This window comes from Brachyhypopomus gauderio, chromosome 6 (genome assembly GCF_052324685.1).
Source record: "Brachyhypopomus gauderio isolate BG-103 chromosome 6, BGAUD_0.2, whole genome shotgun sequence".
In the NCBI taxonomy this organism is placed as follows: Eukaryota; Metazoa; Chordata; class Actinopteri; order Gymnotiformes; family Hypopomidae; genus Brachyhypopomus; species Brachyhypopomus gauderio.
Window position 1 is genome coordinate 8,974,819 of NC_135216.1, and position 18,594 is coordinate 8,993,412.

Consider the following 18,594-nt stretch of genomic DNA (forward strand, 5'->3'; position numbering starts at 1 on the left):
CCATTCTTTTTAGGCCAGTGTGTCAAAACCTGAACCTGAGAACCCAAATGTCTTTATAGTACAGGGATTTATAGTGAGATGTTTAAGACAAAGACATTCAGATTCTCAATTTGGGAAATAAACCTTAACTAAGCCAAAGTGCTTCTTCAACAGAACAGAGACAACGAAACAGCAAGCATACACAGACAGAAATGGATCCATCTTCCAGAGAAAAGAAAAAGGAGGATGATAAGTGTGGACAAACGGATGATGGACAGACAAAGAAAGACTCGCTGAAGAGAAGAAGATTGGAAACGATTCAGGCCATAGAGCACATTGAGAAACTTTGGGAAAGAACAAAACACGAGAGAAGTGAGACTGAAAGGTTGAAGGAAAGAATCCACAGACAGAAGGACAAATTATCCAGGATGACGGAGGAGAAAAGACAGCTAGAGAAGATGGTGGAACAAATGAGGAGAGCTCTAGAACATGACAGAGAAAAGATGCACCAGGAAAGGGAGGAGATAAACCAGGAAAGGGAGGAGATAAACCAAGAAAAAGACAGGATTGAGCAAATAAGAGCTGACCTGCAGATGGAGAGGAAGGTACTGGAAAACAAGTCTGATGAAATAATTAGAGAGAGACAGAACGTAGAAATGATTAAGTATGAACTTGTGCAGGCCAAGGAGAAAATGGAAAGTTGTCGTGATGCAACAAGGCACGAGACAGAGAAAATGGAGCAAGCTAAGACTGACCTACAGATGCAAAAACAGGAAATAGAAAAAAAGGATGAGGAGACTAAACAGGCTAAAGAAAGGATGGAGCGAACCAGAGCTGAGATCAAAGAGGAAAGGAAAGATCTAGAAAGGAAGAGGGATGACATTAAGAGGCAGATCGAGCAACTAGAACAGATCAAATATAACATAGACAGAGTGAAAGAGGACGTGGAGCAAAGATGGAACGAAATAGAGAAGGGGGAACTGGAACAGAGGTCTGTAGTCCAAAGAGAGAAAGATGAACTGAGAAATGCACAATCTGAAGTTCGGAAGGCAAAGGAAGAGGTTGAGAAGAGCAAAGAAGAATCGAAGAGACTTGAAGAGCTGAGGGATGAGCTCCAGATAGTCAAAGTGGACATACAGATGAGCAAGAAAGAGATACAGCAAGAGAGAGAGAGTCTTGAAATACTGAGAACTCAAACCACAGAGAACAGAGAAGCTGCAGCTCAAAAGTTGGAGGAAGCGAAAGAAAAGCTTGAGGAGTTAGCGAATGTTAAAAATGAGATAGACAGAGAGAAAGAAGACATTCAGAGAGATAAAGAGAGAATCAGACAAGAGTTAATCGAAATTAGCCAAATGAAAAATTATCTTCGGATTTCAATGGCAGAAATTGAAATGAAATCTTCAGCAGCAAAAAGAGCCAAAGATGAGGCAGATGAAGTCAAGCGTAATGCCAAGGAGACAGAGCATCTGCTGAAAAAGCAAAGAGAGGAGATGGAAAAGAGAAGATATGAAACAGCGAAAGAGGAGTTAGAGCAAAGAGCTGAGATACAGCGAAAGAAAGAAGAGTTAGAGCAAATACACGACGAGCTCAAAAGAGCTCAGACAGCACTGCAACAAATAAGGGACACAGAAAATAACACTGCTCAGCAGATGTTACCATATTCAAAGCATGGGCGAGAGGATGCTCAGCAAACCAAAATTACACTTCAGGGAGAAATGGTCATTCAGGAAAGGCTGTCAGGGGAGATGGAAACATATAAACAAGAGCTGGAACAGCTTCAGATCCAGATACAAGAGAAGAAAGAGGAGCTAGAAAAGAAGCAGTATGAGACCATGAAAAATGATCTAGAACAAGAGGCTGAGCGACAGAGAGAAAAAGAAGAACTCAATAGGCTCCGGGTTGAACTAGAGATGGAGAAAGCTGCTGCAGACAGAAGCAGACAGGCCACAAGTCAAGACAAAGAAAAAATAGAGCAGATGATGATTGTGATTCGGGAGCAAAGAGAAGATATCGCAAAAAAACTAGAACAGACCAGACAAGCAGAAGATATGATAAGGCAAATGAAGGAAGAAATTGATCTTGAAAGAGAACATTTAGAGAGGATTCGGATGGAAACAGAGATAGAGCCCTATGAAAAAGTTAAGGACGAACTAAATAGACTGAGACAAGAAATAGAGACACTGTGGGATGAGGCCGAAAGAAGAGAAAAAGAGGACAGAGACACATTTCTGAAGGAAAAGGAGGAGATTAATAAAAAGACAATAGAGATGAAGACTGAGATGAGGAACATTCAAGATATGAAAGCGGAGTTAACTAGACAGAGGGATGATGTCGAAGCCAAAATGGAGAAGGCCAAGCAGGAAATAGATAAACTTGAACAACTGAAGGAAGACCTGCAAAGACAGAGAGAGGAGGTTGAGAACAAAATAGCAGAAACTAAGAGTGAGCGAGATGAAGTGGAGCAGATGAGGGTTGACATGTTGAGGCAGAAAGACGAAATTGAATCTAAAATGCAACTAGCAAAAATTGAGATGGAAAAGATGCAACACATCAAAGGTGAAATACAACAACAGCGAGAGAGACTGGAGGAGAAGATGTGGAGGGCAAAGAGAGAGATGGAAGAGATAGAAATCATGAAGAAAGAGATGGACAGGAAGAAGAAAGAGCTTGATCAGAGAATAAAGCGGGACATGAGAAAAAAAGACGAAATGGAAAGAATGAGAGAGGAGTTTCAACGATCAAAAGGAGGAATGCTACGTAAAAGATTTGAGACTGAGAAAGAGAGATATATAATGGAAAGTGTTAAGGCTGATAGCCAGAGAGCACAAGAGGAATTTGAGGTTAGTGCTGTGGAGAGAGATCTAGGTCTTGAAGGAAAAGAAGAGATGAATGCAGAGATCATTGATCTGATTGATCAGATTGAGAAAACCAGAGAAATGGTATGGAATACAAAGTTTCACATAGAAAATGGGATGAGGGAAAATCGAGTAGAAGCGTCAGACAAAGAGCTGATGAATGCGGAGATGCAGAGACTTGTTGCAGAAATCGAACACATCCAAGAGGCACTTCGAAGGCTTAAAAAAGAAATGGAGCAAAACAAGGAAGTCATCAGGAGGGAAAAGGAAGAGCTGAGAATGTTGAAGTTTGAGGTGCAACGAAAAACTAGATACCTAAAATACAAGGAAGAAAAAATTCTCAGGGAACAGGGAGAGTTGGAAGTCATGAGTGCCAAGATACAGCAACAAAGACATGAGCTGGAGCAACGAAAAGAAGAAGTGTTAAGGATGACTGAGAAGAGAGAGCTGATGAAGGCAAATACGCAAAGGGATATGGAGGAAACATTGGATACAGTGGTGACACTGAAATCAGATATGCAGGTTCAAACTGAAGACTGGGGAAGTATAGCTGATATAACAACAAAAGAGACCTACAAGGAAGATAAAACCACAATGATCAAGAAAGAACTTGAGAAAGAACGGGAGGCACTGGAAAGACTGCACGACGAAATTCTTTTGCAAAAAAGTAATTTAGTGCAACTGAAAAAAGAAGTAAAGCTGAGAGAAGATGAACTTGAACGTAAACAAGCTGCAATTCAGCAGCGGCAACATAAAGAAAAAATAAATATCCAGGAAAGAGAGGGCAGAGGAGATATCTTGAATAAGGAAATCAATGAATTAGAAAAGACAAAGTTAGAAATAAAGAAAGCAAGGGAAGACCAACATGCTCAACATTTAAAAGACATAGAAAAAGAAGAGGTGCTAAGAATGGAATTGGAGCAAGAGAAAGAAAGACTAACTCAGCTCAGTTTTGATATCAAAACACAAAGACAAACTATAGAGGATGATCAACATAAACTCAAACTTAAAGATGAAGAACTGAAAAGACTACAGAACAAACTGCAACAGCAGCAAAGGGAAATTGAAGAGGCGCAAACAGCTAACAGTACTGAGAAGTGGGAGCTCGAAAAAATAAAAAATGACATAAGTGTACAAGAAAAACAATTAAAAAGTATACAGGATATCAATAGGAGAGAGAAAGATGATCTTGAGGAGCTAAAATCTGAAATTGTTATGGAAAGACAAAAAATACACGATGGCCTAATTGAAGAATTGAAGAATGAAAGGGAAAAACTGGAAAGCATAAAACTGGAATATGAAGCTGTAAAACAATGGAAGATCAGAGTGGAAAATGATCTAGAATTCCAAAAACAAATGACTGAACACGAGAAGAAAATATCAGAGCAGATGAAATCCCAGGTAATAAGAAAAGTTGAGGACACGACTGAGAAGTTGAATCAGGAATCACAGGAAAGACTAAAAAAACAGGAGATGGCTGCAAAACCTCAAAGAGAGAGGGATAGTATAGTTGGTCTTGCTGAGGAGACCAGAAGGAGAAAAGAAGGCCTGGATCTAACGCAGGTGGAGATTCAGGAAACTGAGAAGGAGAAAAACGTGTTTGATAAAGACCAGATTCAGAAAATAAGACATGAGATGACGGAACTGGAACTCTTGAGGACTGAGATTAATGTGGAGAAGAAAGAGCTTGATCAGAAGGTGAGACAGGTTATGAGAAAAAAAGACGAGATGGAGAGAGTTAGAATTGAGATAGAAAAGGCCAGACAAGGACTACAACGGGATAAAGAGATGATTGAAGGAAAGAGTTATGAACTTAAACAGATGAGAGAAGAAATTAAAAGTGCAAGAAATTATTTTGAACTCTTCATGCAAGTGGATAGAAATTTAGATCAGGAAGACACAAGAGTACAGATACAAAAACTGACTATAGAGGTTGTGGGAATCATAGACATGGTGCGGAATTTAAAAACTGACATGGAACAAAGAATTGATATGAGCAAAACTGAGACAGAAGACAGAGAGAAAGTGACAACTGAAATACAATGGTTGATTCAAGAGATTGAAAAAATCAGAGAAAATCTTGCAAACATCAAGGAAATGGGAACTATTTGGAGAATAGACAAAGAAACGAGAATTATTGGGACAGCTGAATGTGACATAAAGGGAGAACAACCAGATATCACAACTGCAAACCTGCAGCAAGAGCAAGAGGTGTTGGATGAAGTAACACATGACATATCTACACAAAAGGATATGAAAAGCAAAAAACAATTGTTCAAAAGACAAATGACAGAGGACACAACAAAGGAGGATAAAGACATAAAAACTACAGCAGGACAGTTACAAAAGCAAAGAGAAGAACTTACCAGAGTCAACGAAGAACTCCGGATGTGTAAGCACGATCTAGAAATGGTTCTAAGAGTTACACAGGGGCAAAAGCAAATTGCAAAAGACATGGAAGACATGCTGAGAGAGAGAAAGAATGAACTGGATGTGATAACATCAGAAATAGAAAGGAAAGAACAAACTTTTGAAAAGCAGAAATATGACAGAAAAAATGTCAGAAAGATCAAAGAGGAAATTGACAGGAAAAAGGGTATCCTAGAACAAATAAATGCAGAGATATTAAGAAAAAGAAAATGGTTGGAAAAAGAGATGGAAAGCATTAGAGTAGAAAAGAAAGAATTAGAACTTACAAAAGTAAAAGTACAACAACAGATGGATGATGTGCAATTACTAAGAAATACTACACTTCTAGAAAGAAAAAGATTACAGCAGCTTCAGGAAGAAGCTCATCATCGAATACAAGGAGATAAAAAGATCAGGCATACAGCAATAGAGCAGAGAGACTGGCAAAAGACGTCATCTGAAATGGAGGGTGTAAAACTTGAGTCTGAGAATAAAATGAATGGAAGGATTCAGATAGAACAACAAAAATCAGAGGAGCGAAGACGTGAAATTAGAAAAGAAAATAATACACTTGAAAAAGAACGAAACAGGATTCTTATTGAAGTAACAAACAGAAAGAATGACGACCTGGAGAAGATGGTCGCTGAGATAGCAAAGCAGAAACAAGAAATTGAAAATGCCAAAGAGAAATTGGAGAAGGAGAGGGAAGAAGTTGAACAATTAATAAGAGAAAATCAAATGGAGAGGCACAACATTTCAAAGGATAAAGACATTACAACAAAAATGATAAATGAGCTAGATGAAATGAAGGCAAAGATAGATGCTGAACAAGAACATATTGACCTGGAAAACGAAAGAATGCTGCATGAGAGACAAGATTTTGAGCAAGTAAGGGAATCTACACAGAAAGAAGTTGAAGCTATGAAGAATGATTTGGAGAAGGCCAGGAGTGACATGAAAAAATTGGAGGAAATAGTGGCCACACTTGAAAAAGACAAAGAAGAAAACAGGATCCTTGTTGAAGTAACAACCAGAAAGAACGACGACCTGGAGAAGATGGCCGCTGAGATAGCAAAGCAGAAACAAGACATTGACACAACTATAAGCATTCTTCAGGAAGAGAAAGATGAATTTGAAAATAAAAGATTAGAGTTACAAAGCAAAGAGGAAGAGTTGCATATGCAAATACTAAAACAAAATGAAAACATGAAAATTGACAAAATAGGAATGGAAGAAAAGAGAAAGGAAATTGAAAAAGAAATGACCTTGATCCAGAGACAGAAAGAAGAGATTGGTAAAGAAAAGGAAGACATGGCAAGGAGGCGGCAAGAACTAGACATGATGAAAGATGAAATGGAAAGGGAGAGAGAAGAATTAGAGAGAGTCAAAGCCAAATTAGTAACCGAAAAAGTTTTATTGGACCAAAAAGTGAAAGATCTAAGCCAAGAAAATAAATTACTGGTGGAAAAGCTGAATGAAATAACAAAGGAGAGGAAGGAAATGGAAAAGACGAGGGCTGAACTTGATGAAAAACAACAAGAAATTAAAATGATGAATGAGACAGTGAAACAGGAAAGAGAGGATCTTACTCAAAAAGCGAATGAAATTGAAAGACAGAAGCAAAGCATGAGATTGAGTCCAGACTTTACAAGCCAACTGAAAAATGAGGTGGAAGAAATGAAGACCAAGTTGGAAGCTAAGCAATATGATTTTAATCTTCAAAGGCAAAAACTGGAAGATGAGAGAAATACTTTACAGCAGTCAAATGCATCTATGCAAAGAGAAGTTAATGATTTGAAGAATGCTTTAGAGAAGGCCAGAATGGATATTGTGAAGAGACAAGAACATGAAAAAGAGCAACACAGGATTCTTGAAGAGGAAATGTGCAGAAAGAGTGAAGAATTGGACAAGATGGCTGCTGAAAGAGCAAAGGAACTCAAAGAGTTTGAGACCAAGAAAGTGCTTCTTGAAGCTGAGAACCTTGAGCTCAATAGCAAATGGCTGGAGTTACAGATGACAGTTGAGGAATTGCAATCGCAAATCAAAGGGGACAAGGAAAAGGAGCTCACTGACAAAATGACATTGGTACAAGAGAGAGAATCTCTTGAAAAAGACATGAGGGAAATAAGGAGATGCAAAGAAGAGATGGACAAAGAAAAAGAAGACATGGAGAAGAAGTGGAAAGAATTAGAAATCATGGATTTGCAAGTGAAAAAAGATCAATACGAAATGGAGAAAATCAACAGCAAGGTAATGAGCAGTCAAATGATACTCGATGAAAGAGAGGCTGGACTGAATCAGAAACAGATATTTCTGAATGAAAATCTGAAAGAAATAAAGAAAGAACAAAATATGCTGGATAACATTAAGGCTGAACTTGAAAAGCAAAAAGAAGAAATTGAAAATGCCAAAGAGAAATTGGAAAAGGAGAGGGAAGAAGTTGAACAATTAATAAGAGAAAATCAAATGGAGAGGCACAACATTTCAAAGGATAAAGACATTACAACAAAAATGATGAATGAGCTAGATGAAATGAAGGCAAAATTAGATGCTCAACAAGATCATATTGACGTGGAAAACGAAAGATTGCTGCATGAGAGACAAGATTTTGAGCAATTAAATGAATCTACAAAGAAAGAAGTTGAAGCTATGAAGAATGATTTGGAGAAGGCCAGGAGTGACATGAAAAAATTGGAGGAAATAGTGGCCACACTTGAAACAGACAAAGAAGAAAACATGATCCTTGTTGAAGTAACAACCAGAAAGAATGACGAGCTGGAGAAGATGGCCTCTGAGATAGCAAAGCAGAAACAAGAAATTGAAAATAACAAGGAGAAATTGGAGAAGGAGAGGGAAGAAATTGATCAATTAATGAGAGCAAATCAAATGGAGAGGCAAAACATTTCAAAGGATAAAGACATTACAACAAAATTGATGAATGAGCTAGATGAAATGAAGGCAAAATTAGATGCTCAACAAGATCATATTGACCTGGAAAACGAAAGATTGCTGCAAGATAGACAAGATTTTGAGCAAGTAAATGAATCTACAAAGAAAGAAGTTGAAGCTATGAAGAATGATTTGGAGAAGGCCAGGAGTGACATGAAAAAATTGGAGGAAATAGTGGCCACACTTGAAACAGACAAAGAAGAAAACAGGATTCTTGTTGAAGTAACAACCAGAAAGAATGACGAGCTGGAGAAAATGGCCTCTGAGATAGCAAAGCAGAAACAAGAAATTGAAAATAACAAGGAGAAATTGGAGAAGGAGAGGGAAGAAATTGATCATTTAATGAGAGCAAATCAAATGGAGAGGCAAAACATTTCAAAGGATAAAGACATTACAACAAAATTGATGAATGAGCTAGATGAAATGAAGGCAAAATTAGATGCTCAACAAGATCATATTGACCTGGAAAATGAAAGATTGCTGCATGAGAGACAAGACTTTGAGCAAGTAAAGGAATCTACACAGAAAGAAGTTGAAGCTATGAAGAATGATTTGGAGAAGGCCAGGAGTGACATGAAAAAATTGGAGGAAATAGTGGCCACACTTGAAACAGACAAAGAAGAAAACAGGATTCTTGTTGAAGTAACAACCAGAAAGAATGACGAGCTGGAGAAAATGGCCGCTGAGATAGCAAAGCAGAAACAAGACATTGACACAACTATAAGCATTCTTCAGGAAGAGAAAGATGAAGTTGAAAATAAAAGATTAGAGTTACAAAGCAAAGAGGAAGAGTTGCATATGCAAATAATAAAACAAAATGAAAACATGAAAATTGACAAAATAGGAATGGAAGAAAAGAGAAAGGAAATTGAAAAAGAAATGACCTTGATCCAGAGTCAGAAAGAAGAGATTGGTAAAGAAAAGGAAGACATGGCAAGGAGGCGGCAAGAAGTAGACATGATGAAAGATGAAATGGAAAGGGAGAGAGAAGAATTAGAGAGAGTCAAAGCCAAATTAGTAACCGAAAAAGTTTTATTGGACCAAAAAGAGAAAGATCTAAGCCAAGAAAATAAATTACTGGTGGAAAAGCTGAATGAAATAACAAAGGAGAGGAAGGAAATGGAAAAGACGAGGGCTGAACTTGATGAAAAACAACAAGAAATTAAAATGATGAATGAGACAGTGAAACAGGAAAGAGAGGATCTTACTCAAAAAGCGAATGAAATTGAAAGACAGAAGCAAAGCATGAGATTGAGTCCAGACTTTACAAGCCAACTGAAAAATGAGGTGGAAGAAATGAAGACCAAGTTGGAAGCTAAGCAATATGATTTTAATCTTCAAAGGCAAAAACTGGAAGATGAGAGAAATACTTTACAGCAGTCAAATGCATCTATGCAAAGAGAAGTTAATGATTTGAAGAATGCTTTAGAGAAGGCCAGAATGGATATTGTGAAGAGACAAGAACATGAAAAAGAGCAACACAGGATTCTTGAAGAGGAAATGTGCAGAAAGAGTGAAGAATTGGACAAGATGGCTGCTGAAAGAGCAAAGGAACTCAAAGAGTTTGAGACCAAGAAAGTGCTTCTTGAAGCTGAGAACCTTGAGCTCAATAGCAAATGGCTGGAGTTACAGATGACAGTTGAGGAATTGCAATCGCAAATCAAAGGGGACAAGGAAAAGGAGCTCACTGACAAAATGACATTGGTACAAGAGAGAGAATCTCTTGAAAAAGACATGAGGGAAATAAGGAGATGCAAAGAAGAGATGGACAAAGAAAAAGAAGACATGGAGAAGAAGTGGAAAGAATTAGAAATCATGGATTTGCAAGTGAAAAAAGATCAATACGAAATGGAGAAAATCAACAGCAAGGTAATGAGCAGTCAAATGATACTCGATGAAAGAGAGGCTGGACTGAATCAGAAACAGATATTTCTGAATGAAAATCTGAAAGAAATAAAGAAAGAACAAAATATGCTGGATAACATTAAGGCTGAACTTGAAAAGCAAAAAGAAGAAATTGAAAATGCCAAAGAGAAATTGGAAAAGGAGAGGGAAGAAGTTGAACAATTAATAAGAGAAAATCAAATGGAGAGGCACAACATTTCAAAGGATAAAGACATTACAACAAAAATGATGAATGAGCTAGATGAAATGAAGGCAAAATTAGATGCTCAACAAGATCATATTGACGTGGAAAACGAAAGATTGCTGCATGAGAGACAAGATTTTGAGCAAGTAAATGAATCTACAAAAAAAGAAGTTGAAGCTATGAAGAATGATTTGGAGAAGGCCAGGAGTGACATGAAAAAATTGGAGGAAATAGTGGCCACACTTGAAACAGACAAAGAAGAAAACAGGATCCTTGTTGAAGTAACAACCAGAAAGAATGACGAGCTGGAGAAGATGGCCTCTGAGATAGCAAAGCAGAAACAAGAAATTGAAAATAACAAGGAGAAATTGGAGAAGGAGAGGGAAGAAATTGATCAATTAATGAGAGCAAATCAAATGGAGAGGCAAAACATTTTAAAGGATAAAGACATTACAACAAAATTGATGAATGAGCTAGATGAAATGAAGGCAAAATTAGATGCTCAACAAGATCATATTGACCTGGAAAATGAAAGATTGCTGCATGAGAGACAAGACTTTGAGCAAGTAAAGGAATCTACACAGAAAGAAGTTGAAGCTATGAAGAATGATTTGGAGAAGGCCAGGAGTGACATGAAAAAATTGGAGGAAATAGTGGCCACACTTGAAACAGACAAAGAAGAAAACAGGATTCTTGTTGAAGTAACAACCAGAAAGAATGACGAGCTGGAGAAAATGGCCGCTGAGATAGCAAAGCAGAAACAAGACATTGACACAACTATAAGCATTCTTCAGGAAGAGAAAGATGAAGTTGAAAATAAAAGATTAGAGTTACAAAGCAAAGAGGAAGAGTTGCATATGCAAATAATAAAACAAAATGAAAACATGAAAATTGACAAAATAGGAATGGAAGAAAAGAGAAAGGAAATTGAAAAAGAAATGACCTTGATCCAGAGTCAGAAAGAAGAGATTGGTAAAGAAAAGGAAGACATGGCAAGGAGGCGGCAAGAAGTAGACATGATGAAAGATGAAATGGAAAGGGAGAGAGAAGAATTAGAGAGAGTCAAAGCCAAATTAGTAACCGAAAAAGTTTTATTGGACCAAAAAGAGAAAGATCTAAGCCAAGAAAATAAATTACTGGTGGAAAAGCTGAATGAAATAACAAAGGAGAGGAAGGAAATGGAAAAGACGAGGGCTGAACTTGATGAAAAACAACAAGAAATTAAAATGATGAATGAGACAGTGAAACAGGAAAGAGAGGATCTTACTCAAAAAGCGAATGAAATTGAAAGACAGAAGCAAAGCATGAGATTGAGTCCAGACTTTACAAGCCAACTGAAAAATGAGGTGGAAGAAATGAAGACCAAATTGGAAGCTAAGCAATATGATTTTGATCTTCAAAGGCAAAAACTAGAAGATGAGAGAAATACTTTACAGCAGTCAAATGCATCTATGCAAAGAGAAGTTAATGATTTGAAGAATGCTTTAGAGAAGGCCAGAATGGATATTGTGAACAGACAAGAACATGAAAAAGAGCAACACAGAATTCTTGAAGAGGAAATGTGCAGAAAGAGTGAAGAATTGGACAAGATGGCTGCTGAAAGAGCAAAGGAACTCAAAGAGTTTGAGACCAAGAAAGTGCTTCTTGAAGCTGAGAACCTTGAGCTCAATAGCAAATGGCTGGAGTTACAGATGACAGTTGAGGAATTGCAATTCCAAATCAAAGGGGACAAGGAAAAGGAGCTCACTGACAAAATGACATTGGTACAGGAGAGAGAATCTCTTGAAAAAGACATGAGGGAAATAAGGAGATGCAAAGAAGAGATGGACAAAGAAAAAGAAGACATGGAGAAGAAGTGGAAAGAATTAGAAATCATGGATTTGCAAGTGAAAAAAGATCAATACGAAATGGAGAAAATCAACAGCAAGGTAATGAGCAATCAAATGTTACTCGATGAAAGAGAGGCTGGACTGAATCAGAAACAGATATTTCTGAATGAAAATCTGAAAGAAATAAAGAAAGAACAAAATATTCTGGATAACATTAAGGCTGAACTTGAAAAGCAAAAAGAAGAAATTGAAAATGCCAAAGAGAAATTGGAAAAGGAGAGGGAAGAAGTTGAACAATTAATAAGAGAAAATCAAATGGAGAGGCACAACATTTCAAAGGATAAAGACATTACAACAAAAATGATGAATGAGCTAGATGAAATGAAGGCAAAATTAGATGCTCAACAAGATCATATTGACGTGGAAAACGAAAGATTGCTGCATGAGAGACAAGATTTTGAGCAAGTAAATGAATCTACAAAAAAAGAAGTTGAAGCTATGAAGAATGATTTGGAGAAGGCCAGGAGTGACATGAAAAAATTGGAGGAAATAGTGGCCACACTTGAAACAGACAAAGAAGAAAACAGGATCCTTGTTGAAGTAACAACCAGAAAGAATGACGAGCTGGAGAAAATGGCCGCTGAGATAGCAAAGCAGAAGCAAGACATTGACACAACTATAAGCATTCTTCAGGAAGAGAAAGATGAAGTTGAAAATAAAAGATTAGAGTTACAAAGCAAAGAGGAAGAGTTGCATATGCAAATAATAAAACAAAATGAAAACATGAAAATTGACAAAATAGGAATGGAAGAAAAGAGAAAGGAAATTGAAAAAGAAATGACCTTGATCCAGAGTCAGAAAGAAGAGATTGGTAAAGAAAAGGAAGACATGGCAAGGAGGCGGCAAGAAGTAGACATGATGAAAGATGAAATGGAAAGGGAGAGAGAAGAATTAGAGAGAGTCAAAGCCAAATTAGTAACCGAAAAAGTTTTATTGGACCAAAAAGAGAAAGATCTAAGCCAAGAAAATAAATTACTGGTGGAAAAGCTGAATGAAATAACAAAGGAGAGGAAGGAAATGGAAAAGACGAGGGCTGAACTTGATGAAAAACAACAAGAAATTAAAATGATGAATGAGACAGTGAAACAGGAAAGAGAGGATCTTACTCAAAAAGCGAATGAAATTGAAAGACAGAAGCAAAGCATGAGATTGAGTCCAGACTTTACAAGCCAACTGAAAAATGAGGTGGAAGAAATGAAGACCAAATTGGAAGCTAAGCAATATGATTTTGATCTTCAAAGGCAAAAACTAGAAGATGAGAGAAATACTTTACAGCAGTCAAATGCATCTATGCAAAGAGAAGTTAATGATTTGAAGAATGCTTTAGAGAAGGCCAGAATGGATATTGTGAACAGACAAGAACATGAAAAAGAGCAACACAGAATTCTTGAAGAGGAAATGTGCAGAAAGAGTGAAGAATTGGACAAGATGGCTGCTGAAAGAGCAAAGGAACTCAAAGAGTTTGAGACCAAGAAAGTGCTTCTTGAAGCTGAGAACCTTGAGCTCAATAGCAAATGGCTGGAGTTACAGATGACAGTTGAGGAATTGCAATTCCAAATCAAAGGGGACAAGGAAAAGGAGCTCACTGACAAAATGACATTGGTACAGGAGAGAGAATCTCTTGAAAAAGACATGAGGGAAATAAGGAGATGCAAAGAAGAGATGGACAAAGAAAAAGAAGACATGGAGAAGAAGTGGAAAGAATTAGAAATCATGGATTTGCAAGTGAAAAAAGATCAATACGAAATGGAGAAAATCAACAGCAAGGTAATGAGCAATCAAATGTTACTCGATGAAAGAGAGGCTGGACTGAATCAGAAACAGATATTTCTGAATGAAAATCTGAAAGAAATAAAGAAAGAACAAAATATTCTGGATAACATTAAGGCTGAACTTGAAAAGCAAAAAGAAGAAATTGAAAATGCCAAAGAGAAATTGGAAAAGGAGAGGGAAGAAGTTGAACAATTAATAAGAGAAAATCAAATGGAGAGGCACAACATTTCAAAGGATAAAGACATTACAACAAAAATGATGAATGAGCTAGATGAAATGAAGGCAAAATTAGATGCTCAACAAGATCATATTGACGTGGAAAACGAAAGATTGCTGCATGAGAGACAAGATTTTGAGCAAGTAAATGAATCTACAAAAAAAGAAGTTGAAGCTATGAAGAATGATTTGGAGAAGGCCAGGAGTGACATGAAAAAATTGGAGGAAATAGTGGCCACACTTGAAACAGACAAAGAAGAAAACAGGATCCTTGTTGAAGTAACAACCAGAAAGAATGACGAGCTGGAGAAAATGGCCGCTGAGATAGCAAAGCAGAAGCAAGACATTGACACAACTATAAGCATTCTTCAGGAAGAGAAAGATGAAGTTGAAAATAAAAGATTAGAGTTACAAAGCAAAGAGGAAGAGTTGCATATGCAAATAATAAAACAAAATGAAAACATGAAAATTGACAAAATAGGAATGGAAGAAAAGAGAAAGGAAATTGAAAAAGAAATGACCTTGATCCAGAGTCAGAAAGAAGAGATTGGTAAAGAAAAGGAAGACATGGCAAGGAGGCGGCAAGAAGTAGACATGATGAAAGATGAAATGGAAAGGGAGAGAGAAGAATTAGAGAGAGTCAAAGCCAAATTAGTAACCGAAAAAGTTTTATTGGACCAAAAAGAGAAAGATCTAAGCCAAGAAAATAAATTACTGGTGGAAAAGCTGAATGAAATAACAAAGGAGAGGAAGGAAATGGAAAAGACGAGGGCTGAACTTGATGAAAAACAACAAGAAATTAAAATGATGAATGAGACAGTGAAACAGGAAAGAGAGGATCTTACTCAAAAAGCGAATGAAATTGAAAGACAGAAGCAAAGCATGAGATTGAGTCCAGACTTTACAAGCCAACTGAAAAATGAGGTGGAAGAAATGAAGACCAAATTGGAAGCTAAGCAATATGATTTTGATCTTCAAAGGCAAAAACTAGAAGATGAGAGAAATACTTTACAGCAGTCAAATGCATCTATGCAAAGAGAAGTTAATGATTTGAAGAATGCTTTAGAGAAGGCCAGAATGGATATTGTGAACAGACAAGAACATGAAAAAGAGCAACACAGAATTCTTGAAGAGGAAATGTGCAGAAAGAGTGAAGAATTGGACAAGATGGCTGCTGAAAGAGCAAAGGAACTCAAAGAGTTTGAGACCAAGAAAGTGCTTCTTGAAGCTGAGAACCTTGAGCTCAATAGCAAATGGCTGGAGTTACAGATGACAGTTGAGGAATTGCAATCGCAAATCAAAGGGGACAAGGAAAAGGAGCTCACTGACAAAATGACATTGGTACAGGAGAGAGAATCTCTTGAAAAAGACATGAGGGAAATAAGGAGATGCAAAGAAGAGATGGACAAAGAAAAAGAAGACATGGAGAAGAAGTGGAAAGAATTAGAAATCATGGATTTGCAAGTGAAAAAAGATCAATACGAAATGGAGAAAATCAACAGCAAGGTAATGAGCAATCAAATGTTACTTGATGAAAGAGAGGCTGGACTGAATCAGAAACAGATATTTCTGAATGAAAATCTGAAAGAAATAAAGAAAGAACAAAATATTCTGGATAACATTAAGGCTGAACTTGAAAAGCAAAAAGAAGAAATTGAAAATGCCAAAGAGAAATTGGAAAAGGAGAGGGAAGAAGTTGAACAATTAATAAGAGAAAATCAAATGGAGAGGCACAACATTTCAAAGGATAAAGACATTACAACAAAAATGATGAATGAGCTAGATGAAATGAAGGCAAAATTAGATGCTCAACAAGATCATATTGACGTGGAAAACGAAAGATTGCTGCATGAGAGACAAGATTTTGAGCAAGTAAATGAATCTACAAAGAAAGAAGTTGAAGCTATGAAGAATGATTTGGAGAAGGCCAGGAGTGACATGAAAAAATTGGAGGAAATAGTGGCCACACTTGAAACAGACAAAGAAGAAAACAGGATCCTTGTTGAAGTAACAACCAGAAAGAATGACGAGCTGGAGAAGATGGCCTCTGAGATAGCAAAGCAGAAACAAGAAATTGAAAATAACAAGGAGAAATTGGAGAAGGAGAGGGAAGAAATTGATCAATTAATGAGAGCAAATCAAATGGAGAGGCAAAACATTTCAAAGGATAAAGACATTACAACAAAATTGATGAATGAGCTAGATGAAATGAAGGCAAAATTAGATGCTCAACAAGATCATATTGACCTGGAAAATGAAAGATTGCTGCATGAGAGACAAGACTTTGAGCAAGTAAAGGAATCTACACAGAAAGAAGTTGAAGCTATGAAGAATGATTTGGAGAAGGCCAGGAGTGACATGAAAAAATTGGAGGAAATAGTGGCCACACTTGAAACAGACAAAGAAGAAAACAGGATTCTTGTTGAAGTAACAACCAGAAAGAATGACGAGCTGGAGAAAATGGCCTCTGAGATAGCAAAGCAGAAACAAGACATTGACACAACTATAAGCATTCTTCAGGAAGAGAAATATGAAGTTGAAAATAAAAGATTAGAGTTACAAAGCAAAGAGGAAGAGTTGCATATGCAAATACTAAAACAAAATGAAAACATGAAAATTGACAAAATAGGAATGGAAGAAAAGAGAAAGGAAATTGAAAAAGAAATGACCTTGATCCAGAGACAGAAAGAAGAGATTGGTAAAGAAAAGGAAGACATGGCAAGGAGGCGGCAAGAAGTAGACATGATGAAAGATGAAATGGAAAGGGAGAGAGAAGAATTAGAGAGAGTCAAAGCCAAATTAGTAACCGAAAAAGTTTTATTGGACCAAAAAGAGAAAGATCTAAGCCAAGAAAATAAATTACTGGTGGAAAAGCTGAATGAAATAACAAAGGAGAGGAAGGAAATGGAAAAGACGAGGGCTGAACTTGATGAAAAACAACAAGAAATTAAAATGATGAATGAGACAGTGAAACAGGAAAGAGAGGATCTTACTCAAAAAGCGAATGAAATTGAAAGACAGAAGCAAAGCATGAGATTGAGTCCAGACTTTACAAGCCAACTGAAAAATGAGGTGGAAGAAATGAAGACCAAGTTGGAAGCTAAGCAATATGATTTTGATCTTCAAAGGCAAAAACTAGAAGATGAGAGAAATACTTTACAGCAGTCAAATGCATCTATGCAAAGAGAAGTTAATGATTCAAAGAATGCTTTAGAGAAGGCCAGAATGGATATTGTGAACAGACAAGAACATGAAAAAGAGCAACACAGGATTCTTGAAGAGGAAATGTGCAGAAAGAGTGAAGAATTGGACAAGATAGCTGCTGAAAGAGCAAAGGAACTCAAAGAGTTTGAGACCAAGAAAGTGCTTCTTGAAGCTGAGAACCTTGAGCTCAATAGCAATTGGCTGGAGTTACAGATGACAGTTGAGGAATTGAAATCGCAAATCAAAGGGGACAAGGAAAAGGAGCTCACTGACAAAATGACATTGGTACAGGAGAGAGAATCTCTTGAAAAAGACATGAGGGAAATAAGGAGATGCAAAGAAGAGATGGACAAAGAAAAAGAAGACATGGAGAAGAAGTGGAAAGAATTAGAAATCATGGATTTGCAAGTGAAAAAAGATCAATACGAAATGGAGAAATTCAACAGCAAGTTAATGAGCAGTCAAATGTTACTCGATGAAAGAGAGGCTGGACTGAATCAGAAACAGATATTTCTGAATGAAAATCTGAAAGAAATAAAGAAAGAACAAAATATTCTGGATAACATTAAGGCTGAACTTGAAAAGCAAAAAGAAGAAATTGAAAATGCCAAAGAGAAATTGGAAAACAGGATCCTTGTTGAAGTAACAACCAGAAAGAATGACGAGCTGGAGAAGATGGCCTCTGAGATAGCAAAGCAGAAACAAGAAATTGAAAATAACAAGGAGAAATTGGAGAAGGAGAGGGAAGAAATTGATCAATTAATGAGAGCAAATCAAATGGAGAGGCAAAACATTTCAAAGGATAAAGACATTACAACAAAATTGATGAATGAGCTAGATGAAATGAAGGCAAAATTAGATGCTCAACAAGATCATATTGACCTGGAAAACGAAAGATTGCTGCAAGATAGACAAGATTTTGAGCAAGTAAATGAATCTACAAAGAAAGAAGTTGAAGCTATGAAGAATGATTTGGAGAAGGCCAGGAGTGACATGAAAAAATTGGAGGAAATAGTGGCCACACTTGAAACAGACAAAGAAGAAAACAGGATTCTTGTTGAAGTAACAACCAGAAAGAATGACGAGCTGGAGAAAATGGCCTCTGAGATAGCAAAGCAGAAAGAAGAAATTGAAAATAACACGGAGAAATTGGAGAAGGAGAGGGAAGAAATTGATTATTTAATGAGAGCAAATCAAATGGAGAGGCAAAACATTTCAAAGGATAAAGACA

The 18,594-nt window shown here is 36.9% G+C and overlaps 1 protein-coding gene across 4 annotated transcripts in view; it reads left to right on the forward strand.

Moving 5' to 3' along the window:
- The window catches only part of LOC143516731 (uncharacterized), a 40,108-nt gene that overhangs the window by 2,795 nt on the left and 18,719 nt on the right, over window positions 1-18,594 (forward strand). For all 4 annotated transcript variants that reach the window (XM_077008515.1, XM_077008518.1, XM_077008517.1 and 1 more), the window contains exon 4: window positions 154-18,449. In XM_077008515.1, the coding sequence (XP_076864630.1) occupies window positions 154-18,449 (18,296 nt within the window). The remainder of the gene's footprint in view (window positions 1-153; window positions 18,450-18,594) is intronic.